At 34.8% G+C, this 27,126-nt stretch overlaps 1 protein-coding gene across 1 annotated transcript in view; it reads left to right on the top strand.

Annotated features, from left to right (window-relative positions):
• Positions 1–15,740: 15,740 nt before the first annotated feature.
• Positions 15,741–27,126, top strand: part of myl2b (myosin, light chain 2b, regulatory, cardiac, slow) — a 28,841-nt gene continuing 17,455 nt past the window's right edge. The window contains exons 1-2 of the mRNA XM_056464130.1: positions 15,741–15,803; positions 26,159–26,248. Coding sequence (XP_056320105.1) covers positions 15,801–15,803; positions 26,159–26,248 — 93 coding nt within the window. The 5' untranslated portion in view covers positions 15,741–15,800. The remainder of the gene's footprint in view (positions 15,804–26,158; positions 26,249–27,126) is intronic.

Below are 27,126 nucleotides of genomic sequence, written 5' to 3'. Positions count from 1 at the left end.
GACAACAAATAACAAATACAACTATTAAAACAATAGTTCACCCCAAAAACTGCTTGTAAATTGAACACAAAACAAGATACTCTGAGAAATTCTGGGGGAAAAGCAGAAGTAGGAGCACAAATAAAACACTACAGTAGTCAATGGCTCTTTTATTTACAGCATTCTTCAGTATACCTTCCAGAAAAAAAGAAAGAAAGTCAAAGAGGTTTGGAAAGAGTGAAGGATTTTCCTTTCTATCCCTTCAAAAATAAATGGCACATATTCGAAGCATCCACATGAAAACGTTTGCTTTCTCACATGCATTCTACAAACTAACCTAAAAAAAATAATTCACATGCTAGATGTGGGAACTAGCCACGAAAGGTTCAATAACACAATCTTCTTTCGCTTCCACCCACGTGCGAGTCTGTGTTTTTGGAAATGAAAGATGCTGTGGAAGCGTTTGGTGGCTGCATTCACGTCGCATTAAATATGACTTGAACTGTCAGCGGCTGCAGGTGAGCACATCAATAACCTGAACCAGGTGTGACCTAGACTAACTCCTGAAACAAAGAAAACTCGGATGTGCAAATGTGTGCGATTCGTATATTGAGCCGAGAGGATTCATGAGAAATAACACAAGGCTGTGCTGAGTCCGCTGTAGTCAAACAGATATTTAGTGATTGATTCATAACGACAGATGGATTTAGACTGGTTAACTCGAAGCAGATTAAACAATGGCAACTAAAAGACTTGTATGAATGCACACTGAAAGAAATCTGTCATTTGAAACCGGATTTTTTTTAAACCGGGTGGCATAGTGGCTCAGTGGTCAGCCTCACAGCAAAAAGGTCACTGGTTTGAGTCTGATTTCTGTAAGGAGTTTGCATGTTCTCCCCGTGTTGGCGTGGATTTCCTCCGGGTGTTCCGGTTTCTCACACAGTCCAAGACATGTGTTATAGGGGAATTAAATTAACTAAATTGGCCGCAGTGTAGGTATGGGGGTTTCCCAGTACTGGGTTGCAGCTACAAGGGCATCCGCTGTGTATATACATATACTGGAAGAGTTGGTGGTTTATCCCACTGTGCCATCCCCTGATAAATAAGAAACTAAGCTGAAGGGAAATGAATGAATGAATGTCTAAAACAAAAAGATTACCTTTTGTCCTCTGCTAAATCATAATAAGACAAACGCGGCGACTCCACGCAGTCAAAAAAATATATATATTTTTACTGCATGTTCAAACTACTCATTTAAAATGAGTTGAAACAACAAACTTTGATGTTTTTTGGGGAACAACTTAATTGTTTTATGTTCAATCCACTTACATTTGTTGAGTTAACTTAATCGATTTGTCTTGGGACAACATGAATGAATAGTGTGGAACCCTGCATTTTTTAACAGTGCATTAAACATGTTTGATATTTAGATGAGCAATCTATCAATGTGTTTTTCAGTATTGAATCTTAATAGTGCTGCACAAAATATCGAAAAATGTATCGTTATCGTGGAAATGGTACAGCATATGCGATATCGGTGTCACAGAGAAGTGCAATAAATTCTATATATTTTATGTGCCATGCATTTGAACATAAACACATTTCGAATAGTGTTGTTTCAACTCACTCTAAGTAGTTTAAACGAGTATCAAAAGTCCCTTTTTAAGTGTAGATGAACAATCAATCAATGTGCTTCTCAGTTTTGAATCTTAATAGTGCTGCACAAAATAATTACAAAAAAATATCGTCATCGTGATAATGGTAGAGAATATGCTAGGGCTGGGCGATAAAATTGATATTTATTGAGCGAACACCATTGTCAATATCGATAAAAAAAGATATAGTATGTGGTTTCAGTATGAAGCGCTATAGTTTTATTAAAACACGACTGATGAGCGCATGCCTTGGAAGCAATGCCAATAAGCTTAGGGTGCCAGTTTGTCATTTCCATTGAAGGGGCAACGTGCACATGTAAGTGCTCATGTAAGTGACGTGCAAATGGTGCACATAACGTTCGCGCATTATCAAGGTACACCTAGTTGAAAAACATCTGAACTTTTTCGAATGCCTCGAGCACACCGCGATTCATGCGAGTAGAACTAACCAATCTCCTTCACACTTTGTATGGAATATACACATTTTAGTAATAACGGCAGACTAATTACCTCAGACAAACACAAAGTACGCGTTCGCACTTGTCACTTCAGGTCAGAATAATAACCCATGCGAAAATGGGTGCTGTATGGCAGCATTGAGGAGATTGTAAACAAAAAAGGATGTCACCAGAGAAGCTTTTGGGTTTCTTTCTTGTGCATCCCAGCTACTAGCTCCCCATCTGAAAGAGTTTTTAGCATAGGGGTAATGTAGTCATTCAACTTCACAATTTGTAATCTTGCAGTATGTATTTGAATAATGATGGCTAGTTCCTTTGTTTGAAAGCTCAGATTTGATTATCATAATTTGTTTTGTTAACAGAGTTTGAGGTTTACTGTATCATTATTATTGACACCTTACATATGTTGATTTACCTTTACCATTGCACACACTTTGTAACATTTTATTTATCAAGTTTGAGTCTCTTTAACACTTATGTTTATTTTATTATTAAGAGATGAGATATTTTGTTTAAATATTTTTGTTTTTGACTATTAAAACTATTTGCCTGAGTAATGTTGGTCAATTAAAATAAGGTGGTAAAATAATAAAATCCTAATATTCCTAAATGGATGGTCAATAATTATTGATTTCGATTGATATGAAACATATCATGCTCATTTTTTTTTTTTTTTTTTGCAACATTGCCCAGCCCTAGTATATGCGATATTGGTGTAAAATCATGTATAGGTTGTTTATCTAAATCTGACCAATCATACGAGGCCTTGACTATCTGCATCCCACCTCTCCAGTATAGTGCTGTTAGCTGTACCTAGAGCTGAACTAAACACTAATGCTGGAAGACAAAAGAGAGGAAAATGTTAACAGCCAAGAAGAATCCGAATATCCGCCAAGGTTTTCAGTCATTTGTGCTGTTTTCAAGTCTAAAGGTTTACACCTTGATATATATATTTTTTTAATGACTTAGCTCAGAAAAATATACTGTATGTTGTCTATTTATTTAGTACACTGTTAAAAAAATGCTGGGTTCCACATAATTGCTTTATGTTGTCCCAACAAAATCGACTAAGTTTTTACAAATTTGAGTGGATTGAACAAAAACAATTAAGTTTTCCCCATTACAGCCAAATCATAATTTTATGTGTAGACCTGCATAGTGTGTTGTGCTCCACCCTGCTCTCTCTCTCTCTCTCTCTTATTTTATTATGTAAATCTTTTTGCCTTTTTATGGTTGAGAGAGGAAGCTCAGGGAAGTTTATGTTGTTGATTTTCATCTTTGATTTTGCATTAGGTAAGCTAGTCCTCTAAACTTCAGATAGATGCTTTCCGTTTGTTGTTTTAGGCTATACTCACTCAGTTTTGACCTCTAGTTTCTGTTAAAATTCCTATATTTGTACTAAATAAATTCTTATGACTATTTTTCTAAACTTTGTGTTGACTCTTCACTTTGGGGCTGAGGATTGAAGTGTGTTCTCCATGTTTTTTAATTAGTTCGAATTCAATATTATTTAGCAAATTTTGGTCTTCTTTGTTACACCTTTTAAGCAAGAACTCCTAGACTTTAATAAAGTCGTAACACCCCCAAAAGACATTTTGAAATGTGTTGTTTAGGATCAAAGTATCAAGCATTAAGTGTCAAAAGTCCTTTTTTAAGATTCAACGTGCTTCTCAGTATTAAATCTTAATAGTGCTGCATAAAATATCAAACATTTATCGTTATCGCGATAATAGTACAGTATATGCGATATCGATATCGCGGAGAATTGCAATAAATTAAATATATTTTATGTGTCATGCATTTGGGTGCCGCATACATACACTGTTAAAAAAATTAGATGATCAATTAGTCATGACAGCATATGTTTTTAGTTCAAAGTAACTTATTTTACTAAGTTCAGAATCAGAAAGAGCTTTACTGCCAGGTATGTTCACACATATGAGGAATTTGTTTTGGTGACAGAGCTTCTACAGGTAACAGAATGAGAGACCAAAAAACAGATAATAAATATATTTTAAAAATAGAAGTAGGTAGTGAATGCAAACATACAGATTGACAAGTGTATGTACAGGTATATTACTATATACAATGTTATATGTGCAGCTGTTATTTGCAAATTGACATGTAAAGTGTGTTGTTAAATAAATGTATAAAAGTTTGTAGCAAGTAGTGATGTTTGTTTCATAATTCTTATCATCAAGTGTTCATGAGATGGATTGCCTGAGGAAAGAAACTGTTTCTGTGTCGGGCTGTTCTGGTGCACAGTGCTCTGTAGTTAATCATGTTCTAGCTTAATTTTATAAGTTACGCAAGCTGTTTTCAGCTGGTTAAGTTGATTGAACATGAAGAATTAAGTTGTGCCAAAAAAAAATCTCAAGAAGTGTGTTTATTCAGTTCATTTTAAATATGCAGTTTGAATAAGTAGCAAAAATCCTTGAGTGATCATAACATAAATAAAAAATCATTTAAAATTGCTGATAAAATAGCATCTTGCAAGTTAGTGAGAAATATCATTCAAGCGCAACACTCAACAACAATATTGCATATATATTCCCACTATCGTGCAGCTCTGCACCTTAACATTTAATCTCCTCAATCTGGTTACTCGTACGAGCAGCTCTCTGATTTATCACCCTAGCAGAAATATTCTGAGCACAGTCCAGACAATAACCATCTGATATTTGTCCAGATGAGCTCTCCCTGAAAACATGTTTGCTCTGCCTGTCCATGAACAGGTTTACAGTTTGGATAACCTCAATATGGACCCGATGCGTGCTGTCGTCGCTCTGTATTCAGAATAAACTAAAAACATGAGAGAGACCCTCCAACAACAGCCTACATGAGGAGCCCTTCTTTGGAAAGGCTTGAATAACAATCGGCCACACACACACACACACACACACACACACACACACAGACAGATCTGATTCCTCTCCGGCTTGGCTTGGCATGCTCTTGTCATTTCTTATGTTACAGAACATCAATCATAGGGCTGAGTCTGTGCCCTTGCGCTGGCCGAGGCTGATTTACAAACATTAGCAGGGAATGCAATTACACAGTCCGAGAAGCGCGAGCAGTCAGCGAGCGTTCTGGTTTTGACGCGTCGGAAAGCAGTGTGAATGGAGCGTACATACTGGCTGGTATGAAACCGGAGCATAGTTATCATGTCCAGCAATATTAGACATGAAAATATCAACAAGAGCAAGGTTATTTTTGTCAATTTACATATTGCAAAAACTATAAGCCTTTCTAATAATATCCTCACATTGTCTATATGCATTATCTATCCATCCGTGAACATGCTTCTATACTTATTTACATACATACAAACGTACGTACGTACGTACACATATATATACACACACATATATACATATACATAGATAGATAGATATATAGATATATATATATATATATATATATATATATATATATATATATATATATATATATATATATATATATATATATATATATATACACACATATATACATACACACACACACATATATGTATACATATACATACACATAGAATACACACGTCTGTCTATCTATTTATTTGTCTATCTATCTATCTATTTGTATATCTATACATTTATATTATACATATATAAATACATAAGTATCTAAACATATATAAAAATAAATAGATATATATGAAATATCTAAAAAAATATATGAAATATATGGCTGAAACATTGTTATGAAACATAGAAAACGATCGTTTTTACACAAGGTAGGAAAGAATTCAACATATATTTGTACAATACTGTATTTTAAAGTTTTTCAGACACATACAGAACCCAACGTGAATACAGACATTTCATTGTTAAGATCCTGCCTCACATGTTTGACATTACAATGTTTAAGATTTCGCTCTCGGAGATTCCTATTTGACATTGACCCTGACACCGTCTGTGAAATGACAGTCGATACATGCTAGCACTGACTCGTAAAACCCACACAAACACAATGAGACGGTTACAACTTGACAAAAATTAAGTTTATCCAAACTGTACATCTTATGAGCGCTTGCATATTAAGATACAATATATTGTTCTACTACTAATGATTACAATGTGCACAGCTTGCCTACAGACTACATGCAGGGAATAACACAACAACATAACAGTATATTCAAGTAAACACGCATCCATTAACCTCACATTCAATAACAACAGTATTTCCTATTAAGTCTTGTTGTATTAAATAGACGCGTCAATATTAAAACCATAAACTTTCCAGTACAGAAACTCTAAAGGAATTAGTCTCCGCGTCATAATTACACTAAAGCTCACTAATAAAGTCAAACAGATACACATAATCAACGTTAAAGGTGTAAAATACACGAGGTGCTTGTTTTATAAAGTCTGAGGTGAATCACAAACCGGCACTTTACAGCATGAGTCGCGCGCGCGCCGCCGCCGTTCAGTATTTCTATTAGAATAAAACACATTAGCCTGATAAAAAGTTGAAGTCCACAAGTCGGAGAGGCATTAAAAGTTTCCGTTTCCAGCAAAGCCGGTGCAATAAGCGTTAAAATAGCGTTGAATGTGATGTTAAAGCGCGTTAGTGTGCGCGAGGCTGCTAGCGCTGCTCTTGCGCGCTCCTGATCAATGATTGAACCGAACAAAAGGCAGAAGAGGATCAATTACTAATACTATCAATGCAACACCACCATCCCGTCCCTCTAAAGTCACCAAAACACAAAACGCACGAAATGCAAGGTGCACAACAGCATACGGCATCGCATCGTGTAAAAAAGGTGAGAAATAAGACCAACCTGAAGCCGCCGGAGATCAAATTTCTTCCAATATTGAAACATCGATCCCACATCGGCGGCCATCTTGAGCACAATATTCAAGAGCGGCTACAATAAATATATGGGCTGGATTCCCCCCGTTAAACAGCGTTGACGATTACACTCCACATGGAAAAAAAATGTTAGGAAAATAACAGTTGTGGGAAACTAGATGGGACGCGCAGCGCGCCGGAGCCGGAGGATGCGGTATGAACAAGAATATAGATGCATATATAGATGCATTAGTGCAGCTCCCGGGATTGCACTTGATTTTGGGTTTGGTAAAGTTATCAATACTGACGTAACGGGTTGATCAATACGTCTGGGAAGTGGAAGGAGAACAACGAGCAGCCAATGCGCATCGCCAGATGTTTGATGCGTAAAACGCCGAAATCATTACATATCATTAATAAGAGCCATATATAATGAGATTTTGCAACTTTAGCTCAATAACGCGTAATCCATGCAAGAAATGCAGAGAGTGTCATGTGAATGGAATAAATACTAAACGCGTGAATGCGTAATTAATTTATTTAATGGTGTCCTTGTAAATAAGAAAGATTAGCTTGATTAATAATGCTATATTAAAAACACAAAAGTGCTATTGAGCTTTTTAAAATATGTTAGCAGATCCTAACTTTAATTTAACAAACAAAACAAGTGCTAAACATTATGCTCGAGAATGCGTAAAAGGTGCATGTTTAGTTAGTTTTGTGTGAGATAAATAGTGATCCACGGCTCTGTAATGTGTGGAATTTTAACAAATGCCTGGAATGTTTGTTGGTTATTTATCTTGAACTGGCAGAGGTTGTTTACTGAAGATGTTTTCTCTTACAGAAGCTCTGAATGCACGCGCTATTGCATTCCTAGACGGAAAATAAAAAGACATAAATGTTATAGTGGGATTGTGCGATCAATGCATGATTTGAAATTCTGAATGGACAGCTGTGGTTAAACGCTAACACGCGCTCCCTCTTGTGGAAAAGGACGACTGTAGTGGACTGAGCAGATAGCCCTTACAATAAACCACATTTTATGGCATCCCTAGCTGTGTATGTATCGCACATATTGTCCAAATTGATGATTATAATAAGAGTGTAGCTTACCTTATAGTCTAACATCACTAGCTGTAATTGTATTGTGCAAATTACATCTTTAAAAATGAGGTTTGGTCAGTATAATATTGGTGTAAATGCTAAATATGACACACTATTCTATAATTAGCAGCTGTATATGTATCGCACATATTGTCCAAATATTACCTTTAACAATGAGGTTTGATTATTGTAATATTGGCAAAAATTACCTTAAATATGACCCAATATTCTGACATCAGCTGTAAATGTATCACACACAATGTACAAATTACATCTTTAACAATGAGGTTTGGTCATTATAATATTACTTTTAAATATGACACTATATTCTAAAATCAGCAGCTGGATGTATCGCACATATTGTACAAATTGCATCTTTAAAAATGGGGTTTGATCATTATAATATTACTTTTAAATATGACACTATATTCTAAAATCAGCAGCTGTATGTATCGCATATATTGTCCAAAATACATCTTTAAAAATGAGGTTTGGTAATTATAATATTGCTGTAACTTGAATTAAATATAACCCAATATTCTGACATCAGTAGCTGTAATTGTATTGCACATTGTCCAAATTACATCTTTAAAAATGGGGTTTGATTATTATAATATTGGGGTAAATTACCTTAAATATGACCCAATATTCTGACATCAGCTGTAAATGTATCACACATAATGTACAAATTACATCTTTAACAACGAGGTTTGGTCATTATAATATTACTTTTAAATATGACACTATATTCTAAAATCAGCAGCTGTATGTATCGCACATATTGAATTAACTTGAATTAAATATTAACTTGTATTAAATATGACCCAATATTCTGACATCAGTAGCTGTAATTGTATCGCACATTGTCCAAATTACATCTTTAAAAATGGGGTTTGATCATTATAATATTAGTGTAACGTACTCTATATTCTGACATCACTAGCTGTAATTGTATTGTCCAAATTACATCTTTAACAATGGGGTTTGAGTATTTTAATATTGGCATAAATGACCTTAAATATGACCCAATATTCTGACATTATTAGTTGTAAATGCATCACACATATTGTCCAAATTACATGCTTAAAAATTAAGTTTGAGGATTATAATATAGTGGTAACAACTAAAATATGACCTGTAGATGTTCTGAATAGTTTTTAACAGTCATTGTATGTGTTTTGATGGATGAATGATGTTACCTGTTATTTGTTTTTGTTGTTTGTTTGTTAAACCCATGTGAACTGTATAATGCCTAATCTTGGCCAGGACCCTCTTGTGAAAGAGATTTTTATCCCAATGTGCTTTTCCTGGTAAAGGTCTGACATCAGTAGCTGTAATTGTATTACACATATATCTAAACAGTGGTGCTCAACCCTGTTCCTGGAGATGGACCTTCCTGCAAAGTTCAGCTCCAACCCTGATCAAACACACCTGAACCAATAAATTAGGACCTGAACTGCACTTGATAATTACAGGCAGGTGTGTTTGATATGGGTTGCAACTGAAATCAGCAGGAAGGTCAATCTCCAGGAACAGGATTGGTCAACCCTGGTCTAAATGACATCTTTAACAATGGGGTTCATAATAATATTAGTGTAAATTACCTTAAATATGACCCTATATCTGACATCGCTAGCTGTAATTTTATTGTCCAAATGACATCTTTTAAAATGGGGTTTGATTATTATATTATTGGTGTAAATTACCTCAAATATGACCCAATATTCTGACATTAACAACACTATATGTATTGCACATATTGTTGAAGTTACATCTTTAAAAATGGGGTTTCATTATTATAATATTGGGGTAAATGACCTTAAATATGACCCAATATTCTGACATCAGTATCTGTAAATGTATAGCACATATTGTCCAAATTACATCTTTAACAATAAGGTTTGATCATTATAATATTAGTGTAATTTACCTTATCTGACATCACTAGCTGTATTTGTATTGTCCAAATTACATCTTTAAAAATGGGGTTAAATTGTTGTAATATTGGTGTAACTTCACTGAAATTGTATGTAATTTTATGTAAATATGAATATTCTGACTTCACTAGCTGTATCACACATATTGTCCAAATTACATCTTTAACAATGGGGTTTGACTATCTAATATTGGCATAAATTATCTTAAATATGACCCAATATTCTGACATCAGTAGCTGTATTGTGTCCCACATGTACAAATTACTTCTTTAAAAATGAGGTTTGGTCATTATAATATTACTGTATCTTAAATTAATATGACCCAATATTTTGACATCAGTATCTGTAAATGTATAGCACATATTGTCCAAATTACATCTTTAACAATGAGGTTTGATCATTGTAATATTAGTGTAATTTACCTTATCTGACATCACTAGCTGTGTTTGTATTGTCCAAATTACATCTTTAACAATGGGGTTTGATTATCTAATATTGGCATAAATTACCTTAAATATGACCCAAGATTCGAACTTCACTAGCTGTATGGCACATATTGTCCAAAATACACCTTTAAAATGAGGTTTGGTCATTATTATATTGCTGTATCCTAACTTAAATACGACCCAATATTCTGACATCACTAGCTGTAAATGAATAGCACATATTGTCCCAATTACATCTTTAACAATGAGGTTTGATTATTATAATATTGGGGTAAATTACCTTAAATATGACCCAATATTCTGACATCACTAGCTGTAAATGTATTGTCCAAATTACATCTTCAAAATGGGGTTTGATTATTATATTATTGGCATAAAATACCTTAAATTTGACCCAATATTCATCAGTAGCTGTAAATGTGTCACACATATTATCCAAAAAACATCTTTAATAATGAGGTCTGATTATCATATTATTGGTGTAACCTTTTAATATGACCCTATACTCTAACATCAGTAGCTGTAAATCTATTGCTCATATTGTTTAAGTTTTTTAACAATGAGGTTTGATCATCATAATATTGGTGTAACCTTTAAATATGACCCAATATTCTGACATCACTAGCTGTATATGTTTAGACTGTCCAAATTACATCTTTAAGAATGATGTTTGATTATCATAATATTGATGTAAATTACCTCAAATATGACCCAATATTCTGACATCAGTAGCTGTAGTTGTATCGCACATATTGTCCAAATTACATCTTTAAGAATGATGTTTGATTATCATAATATTGATGTAAATTATCTCAAATATGACCCAATATTCTGACATCACTAGCTGTAGTTGTATATTGTCCAAATTACATCTTTAACAATGACGTTTGATCATTATAATATTGAGGTAACTTTTAAATATGAGCCAATATTCTAAAATCACTAGTTGTAGATGTTAAAAATGAGGTTCATAATAATACTAGTGTAAATTATTATAATAATATTAGTGTAAATTACCTTAAATATGAACCGATTTCTGATATCACTACTGTAATTGTATTCTCTGAATTACATCTTTAAAAAATTGGGTTTGATTATTATAATATTGGTGTAAATTACCTCAAATTTGACCCAATATTCTGACATCACTAGCTGTAAATGTATTGCACATAATGTCCAAATTACATCTTTAACAATGAGGTTTGATCATTATAATATTGAGGTAACTTTTAAATATGACCCAATATTCTAAAATCAGTAGCTGTAGATGTTAACAATGAGGTTCATAGTAATAGTAGTGTAAATTATTATAATAATATTAGTGTAAATTACCTTAAATATGAACCGATATATAATATCACTACTGTAATTGTATTCTCTAAATTACATCTTTAAAAAATTGAGTTTGATTATTATAATATTGGTGTAAATTACCTCAAATTTGACCCAATATTCTGACATCACTGGCTGTAAATGTATTGCACATAATGTTTAAATTACATCTTTAACAATGAGGTTTGATCATTATAATATTGCTGTAATCTAAGTTAAATTTGACCCAACATTCTGACATCAGTAGCTGTAAATGTATCACACATATCGTTCAAATGACATAACAATGAGGTTTGATTATTGTAATATTGGCATAAATTACCTTAAATATGACCCAACATTCTGACATCAGTAGCTGTAAATGTATCACACATATTGGTTAAATTACATCTTTAACAATGAGCTTTGGTCATTATAATATTGGTATAACCTTTAAATATAACCCTATATTCTAACATCACTATAGCTGTAAATGTATTGCACAAATTATCCAAATTACTTCTTTAAAAATGAGGTTTGGTCATTAAAATATTGCTGGATCCTAACTTAAACACGACCCAATATTCTGACATCAGTAGCTGTATCATACACCGTCCGAATTACATCTTTAACAATGAGGTTTGATCATTATAATATTGGTGTAGCTTAACTTAAACATGACCAATATTACTCTTAAAATAACTCATTACAGCTCACTGTGACCTTTTCCCTGCGAGGAAGTTTCATTATCACATTGTGCCTATAATGACTATAGCTGCAATTCCCTTTTAAGGATCCCTAATGCCTTTTTAAAAGCATTTTAACCCAGGAACCCTTTAGTTAAACTTTGTTGGGATGATTACAGGAAAGTCTGTGGATATATTTAATATTTATTTTGTAGTGTTTGGAGAAATCAGTGCGACTTCAGTATGTGAAATGCGCCGGATTACAGATATCAGTATAATAATGTGTGTAAATGAAAGAGGTTAAGCGCTCCGGTGGCTTGGTGGACTACGAGCGATTACTAAGTGAGCACATCTGTCATTCTCCTCTTTGCTATTAAAACCAACAAACGCAGGTCTATTTTTAAGGAGAAATGTATTTGCACTTTGTAAGCCACCTACGGGGAATATAAAGGGTGCTTATTAAAAGTTTCTGTTTTATTGCTTTTTATTTATTGCTTCAGGGAGAGAAGGGGAAAAAAGAGTGCATCGGTCTTATAAGGAAGGAATAATATATCTTGTTTTGATACGGCTCACTGTTAAATTTGAAATTTAAATCAGTTCTGATATACAAGCCTGACGCACCAACACTTATTGCTTTTGTTTGGATCTAAATATGCGGATATTTTGAGGATGCGAAAACCAGTGGATTATTGGGAACAGAACAGTGGGAGATTTTCTACGAATCTCTGTGGGCAGCAATGCAAGCTGTGAGCTTAAAAAAAGTTAAAATCCTGTAATAATGGATATGAATAAAGGCAATACCAATAATGTGGAATGAAAAGCAAACTAACCAGAAAAATAAGTGTAAATACAGTGATCTGATGAGTGCATCTGTGTGTTTTTAGGTTGATGGCGTGTATGCGGTGGCCTAGATACACATCAATGTTTGACTATGCTTGGCAATATCATTCCAGGAATATCAGCGAGAGCTGCTGAACTCTGATATATTGATCGTCTGTGGAGGGGAAAGGCCTTGAAACAGCAGCTTGTTGAGACTGCCATCAGGTGGCTGATATTGAGCATTTCAGAAATGCTCACAAATCAAAACTCACTCATTCACTTTCATTCGGATTAGTCCTTTATTTATCAGGGGTCACCACAGCGGAATGAACCACCAATTATTCTGGCATGTGTTTTATGTAGCGGATGCCTTTCCAGCCGCAACCCAGAACTGGGAAACACCCCTACACACTCATTCACAGACACACATATACTACAACTAGTTTAGTTTATTCAATTGACCTATAGCGCATGTGTTTGCACTGTGGGGGAAACCGGAGCACCCAGAGGAAATCCACACCAACATGGGGAGGACATGCAAACTCTATACAGAAATGCCAACTGACCCAGCCGGGACTCGAACAAGTGACCTTCCTGCTGTGAGGTGACAGTGCTAACCACTGAGCTGCCATGTCACCCCTACAAATCAAAACTGTTTCAAAGTCATTTTTCTGAAATACAGAGTAGTAAATGACCCCCTGATCATCTTTGGAGGTGTAAAATTACATTTCTGGTGTCAACTTATCCATAATCAAAACGGCTTGTATAAGAGCAATTTCAGAGGTCGAACCAAGGTCATATTTCTATACTTTATATAGTTCTATACTGTATATATAACAGAATTATTAGCCCTCCTGAATTATCAACCCCCTTGTGTATTCTTTATTTCTATTTAACGGAAGGCAGATTTTTTCAACACATTTCTAATCATAATAGTTTTAATAACTCATCTCTAATAACTGATTTATTTTATCTTTGTCATGATGACAGTAAATAATATTTGACGAGATATTTTTCAAGACACTTCTATACAGCTTAAAGTGACATTTAAAGGCTTAACTAGGTTAGTTAGGTTAACTAGGCAGGTTAGGGTAATTAGGAAAGTTATGACATATTGTTCTATAGACTACTAAAATATATAGCTTAAAGGGGCTAATAATTATGACCTTAAAATGGATTTTAAAAAATTAAAAAACTGCTTTTATTCCAGCCAAATTAAAACAAATAAGACTTTCTCCAGAAGAAAAAATATTATCAGACATACTGTGAAATTTTCTTTGTCTGTTAAACATCATTTGGGAAATATTTAAAAAAGAAACAAAAAAATCAAAGGGGACTAAAAATTCTGACTTCAAGTGTGTGTGTATGTATATATATATATATATATATATATAGCCACAACCCATTACCAGAATACACCCATACACTCTTATTCAAACACACACACGCCCCCCACACATACAGACACACTACAACTTTGTTAATACAATTCACCTACAGTGCATGCCTTTGGACTGTGTGAAATCAGAGCACCTGGATGAAACCCACGCCAACACGGAGAGAACATGCTCCACACAGAAACGCCCAACTGGGACTCAAACCACAACCCAGCGACCTTCTTATTGCGAGGCGAAAGTGCTAACCACTGAGCCACTATGCTGCCTTATATTCTATTAATTAAAAAAAAAAATTTACATATTAAAACAGTTATTTTTTTAATGCTTTAAGGATATACCTATACAGTAAAAAATCTAAATGATGTAAAATAAGAAGTAAACACACAGAACATTTTAGATATAGAAATAGAAATTAAAGCTATAGAAAATAAGAACAAATGTAAAACATTTAAAACTATCTACAACTTTAAAAGCTTTTATATAAAAATATAAGAAAATATTCCCTCAATAAGGCGGTAAGGTGGCTCAGTAGTTAGCACTGATCACCTCACAGCAAGAAGGTCACTGGTTCGAGTCCTGGCAGGATCTGTTGGCATTTCTGTGTGGAGTTTGGATGTTTTCCCCGTGTTGGTGTGGTTTCCCTCCACTTGCTCCGGTTTCCCCCACAGTCCAAACACATGTGCTATAGGTGAATTGAATAAACTAAACTGGGCATCCACATATGCTTAATATGTTGGCGGTTCATTCCGCTGTGGCGACCCATAATAAATAAGGGACTAAACCAAATGAATGAATGAAAATAAGAACAAATTACAAATATTTAAAACTACTTACAACTTTTAAAACAAAAACTGTACATAATAAAATGAGAAAAAATATAAGAAAATATTCCCTTAATCATATGCAAATGAGTCCACACAGAGAGTAATACTACAAAGAAACGCCGCTGTCCGTCACACATTCTCGCTGTAGGAAAGTTGTAGCTGTATTTATTCCAGCAGTTGTCATGTGTTGTGTGTGTTTAAGCCGGCTGGCTGCAATATTAAACCTCTTTAATCAGGATTCTTATAATAACGTCTGATGTCCATAACACCTGGTTAAGTATGAATGTATTTATAGACACAATGGGGTTATATATGTGTATAAAATCAGCATTAACACTCGCACTGAAATCACTTGTGCTTCATCTCCTGCGTTCAAGAGTTACGATTATGGTGAGTTTTCTTTGTCACGCATTTATTCATTCATTTAGTCTCTGATTGATATGATCAGCAGGCGTTTAACATGATCTACTTTTTAAAAGTAAAAGTTGAGTTGATTTCTGTCTGTGTTTTCTCAAATCTGACTCATGCAACGCCTCTGATGCTTTATTAAATTTCACTTTCAGCAAATAAATAAATGAAAAGTAAACTGTTTCTGTTGTCAAAGACTGATATGAACAGTCTCATTATACCAAAAACCAATAAGGGAGACATTTATATGGAGGAAAAAACTTAGTTTAGATTTCTTCGATGCTTTAATATGCTGACATTTGTTTTTTTTCAGACTACTTATATAAAATGAGCTGAAACAACAGCTCTTGAGTTTTTTGGGGTGGACGACTTAATTGTTTTATGTTCAATCCACTTAAATTAATAGGGGAGAGCAGGGAGAGCAGAAATATATTCTGCCGTTTACTAACTCATAACAGTCGTCTATCAAAATCAGGTGTCATTTTTACTTCAATATAACTTCAATTTCAAGAGTTCACACTTAGATATTGTTTGTCAAATGTTAGCAGGTTTGGCATGCTGTCCCAGGAAAGAACCCTGAGCTCAGAGATAGTTGAGCCCAGGGCTCCCGCCTGGTCAATAGAGCAGTGTTTCCCAACCCTGTTCCTGGAGGCACACCAACAGTACATATTTTGAATGTCTCCCTTATCTGACCCATTAACTTCAGGTGTTGGAGTCTTTTCTGATCTTCTGATGAGTTGTTTCAGGTGTGTTTGATTAGGGAGAGGTTGAAAATGTGTACTGTTGGTGTGCCTTCAGGAACAGGGTTGGGAAATACTGCAATAGAGCATGTAAGGGGAGTACGAGATCAGGTGGTTCTCGAGAGCTCCCCGTAGTAAAGGAGAAGTGGTGGATGGGGGGTTTATTCGGAAAACGAAGGTAAGGGAGTAGTTCTAGCTAGGCTACTTATAGTGAGTTTGGATTAATCTGATTGGCTAACTAATGATTGTAGATAGGTGACCAGCTGCAGTCAATCATATCACGTGCTCCTCTGGAAATTAGTTTGTGAAACTTCACTTAAACAAAAGTTGCACATTATTACTGTTGACTGCGTAAGCAGGGATGAAAGTAACACACAACTGGGTCAAAAGTTACAACAAAATTTACTAGATTTACTGGCTTATTCTTGATTATTTTAAATATATCTGACTATGACCTTGTTAATGTTCACTGCAAACATATTTTGTCTTTTCTTTTTGCAAAATAAATATAAAACTCCATTTTAAATTTCAGCTCCATCCAATGTTAATAAAAGCAATCCAACAATGCAAAATGTTAATTGTTAAAATATGTTTATTATTATTGGCAATATGCATTAATCTTATAAAACATCTGAATCCAAATACTGCAAACTCTCTAATGTAGAAAGCAAATAATAAAGTTTGGCTATTATCAATAGGACATAAATAACAGTGTTACTTTCGTCCCCACACACTGAAAAAAATTATTCAAAGATGATTGCTTGGATTTACTCAATTTTTTTTTACTTTAAGTGGTTGTAAACAATTTATTTGGGCTGAATTTAAACAAACAAATTAAGTTGAACATTATTAAATTTAATTTGTTTGTTTAAATTCAACACAAATAAATTGTTTGCAACAGTTTTGCATGCAACACTTTTTTCAGTGCAGGAACTCTTACCATTTAAACCTGATTTTCATTTAAACTGAAAAACTTTAGGATTGATTGATTGTAGATTGATCATTATTGTGATGCATAAAAAGAGAAACACAACTTGGAAAAAAGGACCGCTACTATATTTACTTTTTGCTCTTAAAAACTGAAATTCAGACCTAACCGTAAGACACGGTCACGAAGTCAGCTGATATTTGGCAGCTCCAGCAAGGGTTTGTATGCTGAGCATGCTGTTATAACCTGGAAAGCAAATGTTGACAGAGCTTTGAGAAAATCGCTTTGTTACTTTCGTCCCACGTTACTTTTCATCCCACTCTCCCCTAAAAAGTAATAAATTATCTTATTTTCTTTATGTTGTCCAAACACAAATCGAACATTTTTACAGTGTTACAGTGTCGTTTCTCTTTAAAAATGTTTGCTGACACTCAGTGTCATGTTTTTGTCATGAAAAAATATATATTATATTGTATATATATATATATATATATATATATATATATATATATATATATATATATATATATATATATATATATATATATATATATATTATATAATGTAACCTCAAATATCTGCTCTAGAGTTTTACAACACAGAAAAAAAGGTCTAGAAACTATTGTCACTCCGATACTACTAGCGAAATTCATTTAAAACTGGCAAGTATATTGAATTGAACATAATGTTTTTAAAAATATTTTTAAAGATAAAGATATTTTTATGTAAAATCAGACATATTAAAAACATATTTGTACTTAATAAAACATCTAAAACAGTAAGTGGTCATAATCCAAGAGTAAAAACTATGTAAACACTGTAAAAATATCTGTAAATGAACAGTTTTCTGTATTTTGTGATTCATGTTTTTATTTTTTAGTATTTATACTTCTGAATTGCATTACGGGCCCTTGATCTTCAACCATAAAAATGTGGAAAAAGTTTCTTTTATTTACATTTTCAATAGTTTAATATGATATATCATCAGGGTTGGTGTTGTATATTAGGCTACAAAAACCTTGTAATAAACTGCCAGTACATTTATTTTTCAGACTTATTTCTCAATATATTATTTCTTCTATGTTATATAAACCACTAAAATGTCAATAAAAGTCACTTTGTTAAACTGTAGAGTTGAATTTTCAACATCAAGAGTCGTCAGAGCAGAGATCAACGTCCTATAATGCAATTCACAACCGTATATAAAGGGAAAATACAAAATACGCAAACTGTTAATTAGTAGAAGTGTTTTACAGTGTGGTTTGAAAGCTATCAGGTTTTAAAACACTGATAGTGAGTATTTTGGAGCCAAAATGTGATGATTTTTACTATAAATATGCCTGACAAAAGTTGTGACAAACTGTTCTTACACCGATTTAGGTTAGCATGCAACTTCTGTAAAAGATTTGGGAAAAAATATGACAGTCATTATTTTTTGCTCACAAGTTCTATTTTTATAGTGACATCCGTCCTTTTTTTTTTGGTTCCTTAATCTTTATTTCTGAGATACTTGATAGATACAGTACCTTTTTAACAGGATAGTCTAAAGCACATTGCAGAAAAGCATTAAAGATGTCCAAATCCACTTTTGCTATTTTAAGGACAGAAAAATACGGTTTGTGCTTATTCTCTAAATGAGTTATGGCTGTGTTTTGAGCATAACGTGTCTTAAACCAATCAGAGACTCTGCCATTCCCTTTAAGAGTTAGTTACGTGGCACCATGGTGCATTTGCTATTTACATGGCGGACTTTGTATAAGTGGAAAAACTGAACGCTTCACTAGCGACAAAACCGTTAAACAGCATCTGCAGCGCGAGGATTAAGAACGAGTCTCCTCCATTTGGCCTCTTTACTTTCTCTTTACTTTACTCATTTACTCTCATAGATAAGGAAACGGTGTTGTACACACTCCACTGCAGACATCCATCAGCCTACACATTTAACTTCATTTGTTAAGCGCAAAGATTTGTTCCAAAACTATTTCTAAATTCAGTTCTAATTTCCAGCAAATTAATAAATGAACAATAATAATGAAGTGTGTCAAACAACTGAGTTAAATCCAAACACACATCCTATGCTCCACACGTCTCCAAAACCCAACAGGTGGACAAATCAAATATAAATACTCATATAATAAATAATACTGCTAATAATAATAACATTATACAAAAGCAAATTGTCATGAATAAACTGAAAAAAGCCCCCCAAGGTGAAGCAGGTATGGAGGAAGTGGTTTTTATATATTCATGGAGAAAAAACATTTTAACTCTTTAATTTTTTTTTCCACATGTAAAGATATTTGTCTATTGCTGTGCATCCTGTGTTAAGGATTAAGCAGTAGCGGCGCAAGCATAACTGGCGCTCTAAGCAAACGACGGTCTTGCCGTCGAAATGAAAATGCGGACGAAAGTGAAAAGTGGTGGTGTGACGTGGATAAAATTAATGAGCGGGGGGGTTCTCCATGCTGCACCTGGCAAGATGTCGTCCTGGGGTGCGTTTACCAAACACCGACGTAACTCGCAGCTGAACTATCATAGTACGATGCATCGGTTGGAAAAAGAACGATGTAGTGACAAATTTTTCCCAAAACCCGTAGTTTCTCTTACGCAGATCCATCATTTGAACCACGTTAGTTATAACGTAAATGCCGATAATGACTTCTTTAGAGCAGAACCCCATAATTTCTTTGTGCAGATCATATTGTTTTACACAAACACGCATTTAAAATAAAATCCAATATTAGTGTTGGTAAAAACATGCACTCGCTTTCCATATTAATTAAAATATGCCTAAAGGACACATATACTGTAGGGCCTGTGTTTTCTTTACAAATATTATTGAGAACATTACATGTTCTATTCTAAAACATAAAATCACTTACAAAGGCTAACACATATTCTGATATCAAATATAAATCATATACATGAATAAATAATGAGGCTATTTATTAAGAAATGAAATTTTCTATTTATTATTTATTTGGAAATGAAGAAAATCCTACTTTAATAATAATTTTAATGATGATGACAATTATTATTATTATTATTATTATTATTATTAAGTAGGATATTGTTTATTTAATTTTTTTTTTAAGTCTACTTTTATAATTTGACACATGCAAACCACTGCAGAAATGTTCTAACCAGCAGGCCCATGTCATATACAGTAGAGATACTGAATAAATAATCTACTATAAATTAAAAGCATTAACATATGCTGTGTTTTTTGTTTTCACAAGCTTTGGAGACGCAACATAAATTCCGCTTTTAAATAATAGGTCACCTATAGCTTTCGTCATGAGTCACGGCTGTGTTCAAAATGACATCAATGTTTTCGAAGTGCACTGCGAAGGGAGCGCACTTATAAACATGAAGATCGCTAAAACTGAGCCGTAGAAATACTTTGAAAGCAAATTACGCCTAAGAGAGATGACTTTAATGCTGTTTTATCTCATTCCAAGTTTAAATTTCAGAATGTTCTAAATGAATAGAGTATAGGAGGGATAACTGGGAATAGAACACAGCCATGAACTGTAGTTAGCTGTTTCTAACTACAGCTCCAGAGGTGTAGCTGCAAGTGCACAAGTTTGCAATACAGTTTGCGAATGTTCGTTGGAACGATGGATTAGGGAAATGCCAAATCAACAAACTATGTTTGTAACGACGCAACTTGCAACCTTAGTCAGCTGACGATGGTTTTGGGCACCCCTGGGAGATCGCACACACTGCTTTCAGCTGGTCAATTGCACAGTCTATTTTAGTTCCTTAAAATAGCAAAGCACCAACAATGCAGCTTAACACATCTACTTTGTAGACCAGCACACCCAAGAGTCCACAAAACGGCACAAATGGATTTGCTATTTCAACAATGTGGTGCAAAACGTGAAAATTAGGGTTGCGCTGGTCTGAAAACAACAACAAATCACGCTAAACACGTCTTGCGCCTTATTGCGCTAGGTGTATGATAGTGCAGCCGGGTGTATGAAGTTTTTACAAATATTTTGAGATTAGCAAGGCTGCATTTATTTAATTCAAAACACATCAAAACAGGAAAAATATGTCATAAATAAATAAATTATATAGTTTATAAGAGCACAATATATTCAGAGCACAAAGGTAAGCCAAGGCAGAGCGCACAACACACAGTGGTCTTGCAGGGTTGATCGGATACGTTTGCGACTGGAAGTTAATGAGAATTATTTATTAGATTTCACATTTATTGTATTTTATTAACGTCTACCCCTAACCCAACACTAAACCCAACCGCCACAGTAACGTAAAAACAAAAGTTGTACCAAGTATTATTTGTTATCCATTAAATTACCCAACAAATTGTATTTTTTAATGCCTACTCTCACCCCAAGCCTAAACCCAACCATCACAGTAACGTAAAAACTGAAGTTGTACCAAGTATTATTTGTTATCTATTAAATTACCCAACACAAATTGTATTTTTTAATGGCTACTCGCACCCCAACCCTAAACCCAACCGCCACAGTAATGTAAAAATATTAATTATTGTTATACAGTGTCTTTAAAAAATGCTGCTTTATTAATGTGCATATCCCACTTCCGGCCGGCTGCATATCCAATCTAGACTTTACCGTCTTTCCTGGCCTTTATGTCACAGCAGCCCATCGATTCCTCCACAATAATTGTTGTACAGTGTCACAAAAATTATGCTATATTTATGTGAGCATCCGCAGCTGTATCCCTTTTAGACTTTATCCCCGTCTGCTGCACAACTGTTGAGAAATAATGCAGAGCGAAACGAGCAGCTGTCGGGCTCTGATGTCATCCAGCAGAAACGCATCTCACACTGTTTTTCAGATTCTGTGACAGGAATGTAAATAGTCACGATTAATCCCCGTCTTGGTGGGATTACCGATCAACAGGCTCAAAAACGAGGCTGTCAACAGTCAGCGCCAATGTGTAATCCCACATCTGATCCACTGGCTGACTTCTCCACTCACAGCTAATTATACATCCTGCAATACACCAAACATTTCCATTCTCACACACACAAACACACCAGTGTTCAGACTGAGCTTTTTCATTGCTGGGGAGAAGTTTTAATGCGTGATTAAAGTTGGATGCTTCATCAAAAACTCAAGTGTTAATATTCAAAAATGCAACACATAAGGAAGAAATAAAGGTGCAGTATGCAAGACTGACACCCAGTGGTTGGACTAGGTAGTGCACTCCTGGTTCAAAACACAAGCAAGCGCAGGTTGCCAGATTGAGGACCAACAGGAGTGAGTCTGACGATCAAGGCTAAAGGCTGATTTACATTGTGTAGAAGGAATATTTTCCATATTTAAAGGAGTTTTTTGTTCTAACCAACACCTGTAACTGATAGAAAACTGACAATGCTCACCTCAGGTACACCTCATGTGCTTTATTCAGTGTTAAATGCTAATAACGTGTGTTTGAACGTCATTTTGCATGATATTTATTGCCATACTACTGAAAGCAGCAGCAGATAGTTCTTTACTTTAGAACTGTGACTGTGACACATATCAGTGTTTCAGCATCTACATTTAACATTAAAGAGGGTTAATATGTATTAAATAGATTATAAACCTTACCATTTCGTTATAGTGCAGTAAGTGCATTATTCTGTGCTTCTCATCAGGGGCGTAGATTTAGCATAGACGGAGGGGACGCATCCCCATCAATATCCATCAACTATTGAAACGTCCCCACCAATAATTTAATTCACTTTCAAAATCGTGCTGTCAATATTAATCTAAACATGTAGAAAGCATTAATTCAAGTTCTCTTCTCGAGTTGCACTGCCCCCAAACACATATGACCTTTGTGATTGGCTGTGCCCAGTGTTGCCAGATTGGAAATGTCAAAATATCGTACCAGAACCTCAAAATTATCGTATTTGGAGGAAAATTATCAGCCAAACGGAGAGTATGCAGCTATTATCTAGGCCCATAGCATTTAACCAACCCAGGCTCAACCCAGGCTCATTCCGAAAACGTAGTCCCGAGGACGTTTCTAGAGACCGCGAATTGTGTAGCCCGAGGTATGTATGGCTGCATTGCATTTTTTTAAGCGAACACGACGACGACGACGACGACGACGACCGGGTTCGAGTCCGGGGAAGAGCGGTTCCAGAAATCAGGTAAGACTAAAACAGAATCCAAGAAATAAAGCGAAGAGGTTCATAACAGGGTGAGAAAGTGGTAAAATCTGAAAACGTGGTAAAAAAAAAATTTTATCAGACAAGGGCTTTTTCTGGACGGCTTTTGTAAATCGTTGGTTGGGTTTAGTGCAGGCGGGTCGATCGGTAAAATCGGTTGGGTTCGGGGAAGGAGGAGGGTGGGTCGGCCAGTCAATCATTCAGCCAGTCGGACAGACAGACATTCGTTCGACAGCGGCCTCTGGTGGTTTCACGCGAGAACAGTGCGGGCGCGAACGGCACTCGCGGGAGACGTCCGAGTAGCCAAAAAGGCGCACACAGCGGCCTCTCGCGGATTCACGAAAACCAAAAACTGCAAAAATACGTACCTCCCGGGACGTATTTCGCGGTCTCCAGAAATGTCCTCGGGACTACGTTTTCAGAATGAGCCTGGGTTGCATTTAACACAACGTGCAAACGACCACAATACGTAAAAAAAACCTTAGTGGGAATGTTCAAGCTCCAACTCTGAGTTGCTGTCATCAAATGTTGCATGTTGCCAGATGTTGAGGGGTTAATTTTGCTGGACAAGTTGGATGCCGTCATGAACTGCAAAATAGTGCTGGTTGGCTTGAAAGCAGTGCACCCGCACGAATTTTTAACACACTCTGAGGTGTGCATGCTTTGTTAAGATTAACTTTGGATAAAAATACGTTCACATGACGCATTTGAATGGGGAAAAACGAGAACATCAAGGGAAAACTCCCCTGTCCTTCTCACCTTCATTTACAGCACTAATTGTTTTAACATTATTATGATCGACCTCAAACTGAAAACTATTGACCTAACCACGGGCCTGCAGCTGGATATTATTGGCACGCGCAGCGGGAGCGTTAACTTGTGAGAGAGAGTCATTCTCCACGTTGATTGGCTAAGAAGAGGTAACGTAAGATGTATTAGAAAACGTGCCTAACTTCACCTTCTCCTCACAGACAGTTCCAAAAAAGAAGACCGAAGATTACAATAAAATTACTTTTAAATGCCGTAAAATTCTGAAATTATCGTACATTATAGGACTTTTCTCATTATTGATCGTACAGAGGTCGAAATTATCATACAAATATGATAATTATTGTACTTCTGGCAACACTAGCTGTGCCTTTCCCTTGCTGTCACATGGGAGGCTGTAGCAGCCTCAGATACAAGCAGCGAGCACCAAAACTATGCTGGTGAATTTCCTGTGGATGGCGACAGCAAAAAAAAGACATAAAGAGCTTTTTTTTCAACAAAAAGTGTAAGTTACATAAGCTCAAGTTCGCTACAGAATGAGTCCATCATGGTAATGCCGGTAATGCTCATGTTTCCCCCACTTTAATGCACAGTCTATCGTCATAGCAGGCTGATATAGTCTGTGAATAATATGCCCTGAAAACTAACTGTAGAATAAACAGCTAATTGTAAAAGTATATGAACCTGCCAGGTCTCCTATTCCTAGTGACATGTCCAATTTCGATTTAAACAATTTGCTATAAAAAATACAGCCTGTGCTCCATCCTTTATCAATACTGATATATGGGACATGTTTAATTTACACTAAGGCTAAAATAAACAGAAGTGTTTATTAAACTCTCTTTTTATCAGTCAATAAACATTATTTTAACATTACACTAATATATATATATATATATATATATATATATATATATATATATATATATATATATATATATATATATATATATATATATATATATATATATATACAGTATACATACACACACACAGTCAGAATTACCTCCTTTGAATTTCTTTTTCTTTTTAAAATATTTTCCAAATGATGTTTCACAGAGCAAAGAAATTTTCACAGTTTGTCTGACAATATTTTTTCTTCGGAAGAAAGTCTTATTTGTTTATTTTGGCAAAAATAAAAGCAGTTTTTAATTTTTTAAGCACTATTTTAAGGACAGTATTATTAGCCCTTTTAAGCTATTTCAATTACCCTAACCTGCCTAGTTAACCTAGTTAAGCCTTTAAATGTAACTTTAAGCTGTATAGAAGTGTCCTGAAAAATATCTAGTCAAATATTATTTACTGTCATCATGGCAAATATTAAATCAGTTATTAGAAATGAGTTATTAAAACTATTATGTCCAGAAATGTGCTGAAAAAAAATCTTCTCTCTGTTAAACAGAAATTGGGGGAAAAAATAAACAGGGGGGCTAATAATTCTGACTTCAACTGTGTAATATATATATATATATATATATATATATATATATATATATATATATATATATATATATATATAAATCTGTTAAAACTTTTTAATTTGGCCATTTGAATAATAAGAAGATTCAACATAATAAAAATAATCCAACTTTTGGTCTTTCAAACCACCTGAACCCCCTCTGGCTACGGGCCTGACTATTTAATTTAACTTAATAAATTGTATGAAGATAGGATTAATAATATATATAATATATATACATATATGTGTGTGTGTGTGTGTGTGTGTGTGTGTAATATATCATTACAGGCACCCAAAAAGGCAAAGAAGCGAGCCGAAGGAGCCAATTCCAACGTCTTCTCCATGTTCGAACAAGCTCAGATCCAGGAGTTCAAAGAGGTACAAACAGAGCACGCAATTTGACTCTAATTGCTCTGACAATTGTCTTTATGGGGACTCTTTCCGCAGTGATATTATTGAGCATCTACAAGTGAGATTCCTGCAACATGTCAGCGCTCATCATCGCTAGTGAATAATTCAGAAGGTGTCAGAAACGATTAGCACAGATTTAGGCCCTGAACAAACACACACTCGAACCTGCTGTCAAACCCATGATTGTTGCGTGGAAAATGCGGCAGGACAGACGTTTTCTCTGGTCTCAAAGCGGCTGTGAAAAGATCAGGACAAACAGGATAAGCGTGACACTGATCCGAGATGGCAGTGATGAAAGTGTGTGTGGACAAATGCAACCCGTCTTTCTCTCTCCCTCTTTCTTTCTTTCAGAGTCTTTTTAGCACAAACAAACCCAAGTGATGAAGAATTACAGGAACTATTAATATATAAACAGAGGAAAATCTGCCAATATGATGCATCACGTATAGTAGGATGCAAATGTCTGACTTCAGAGCTGCACTAATAAAATAAAATAAAATTAAATAAAATTAGATAAAATAAAATAAAATAAAATAAAATAAAATAAAATAAAATAAAATAAAATAAAATAAAATAAAATTAAATTAAATTAAATTAAATTAAAATTAAATTAAAGCAGTGCTGTCACCTCACAGCAAGAAGGTCGCTGGTTCGAGCGTCGGCTGGGTCAGTTGGCATTTCTGTGTGGAGTTTGCATGTTCTCCCTGCATTCGCGTGGGTTTCCTCCGGGTGCTCCGGTTTCTCCCACAATCCAAAGACATGCGGTACAGGTGAATTAGGTAAGCTAAATTGTCTGTAGTGTATGAGTGTGAGTTAGTGTGTATGGATGTTTCCCAAAGATGGGT

The sequence above is a fragment of the Danio aesculapii genome, chromosome 8 (genome assembly GCF_903798145.1).
Source record: "Danio aesculapii chromosome 8, fDanAes4.1, whole genome shotgun sequence".
Classification (NCBI taxonomy): domain Eukaryota; kingdom Metazoa; phylum Chordata; class Actinopteri; order Cypriniformes; family Danionidae; genus Danio; species Danio aesculapii.
This window is presented reverse-complemented; position numbering and strand designations above follow the sequence as displayed.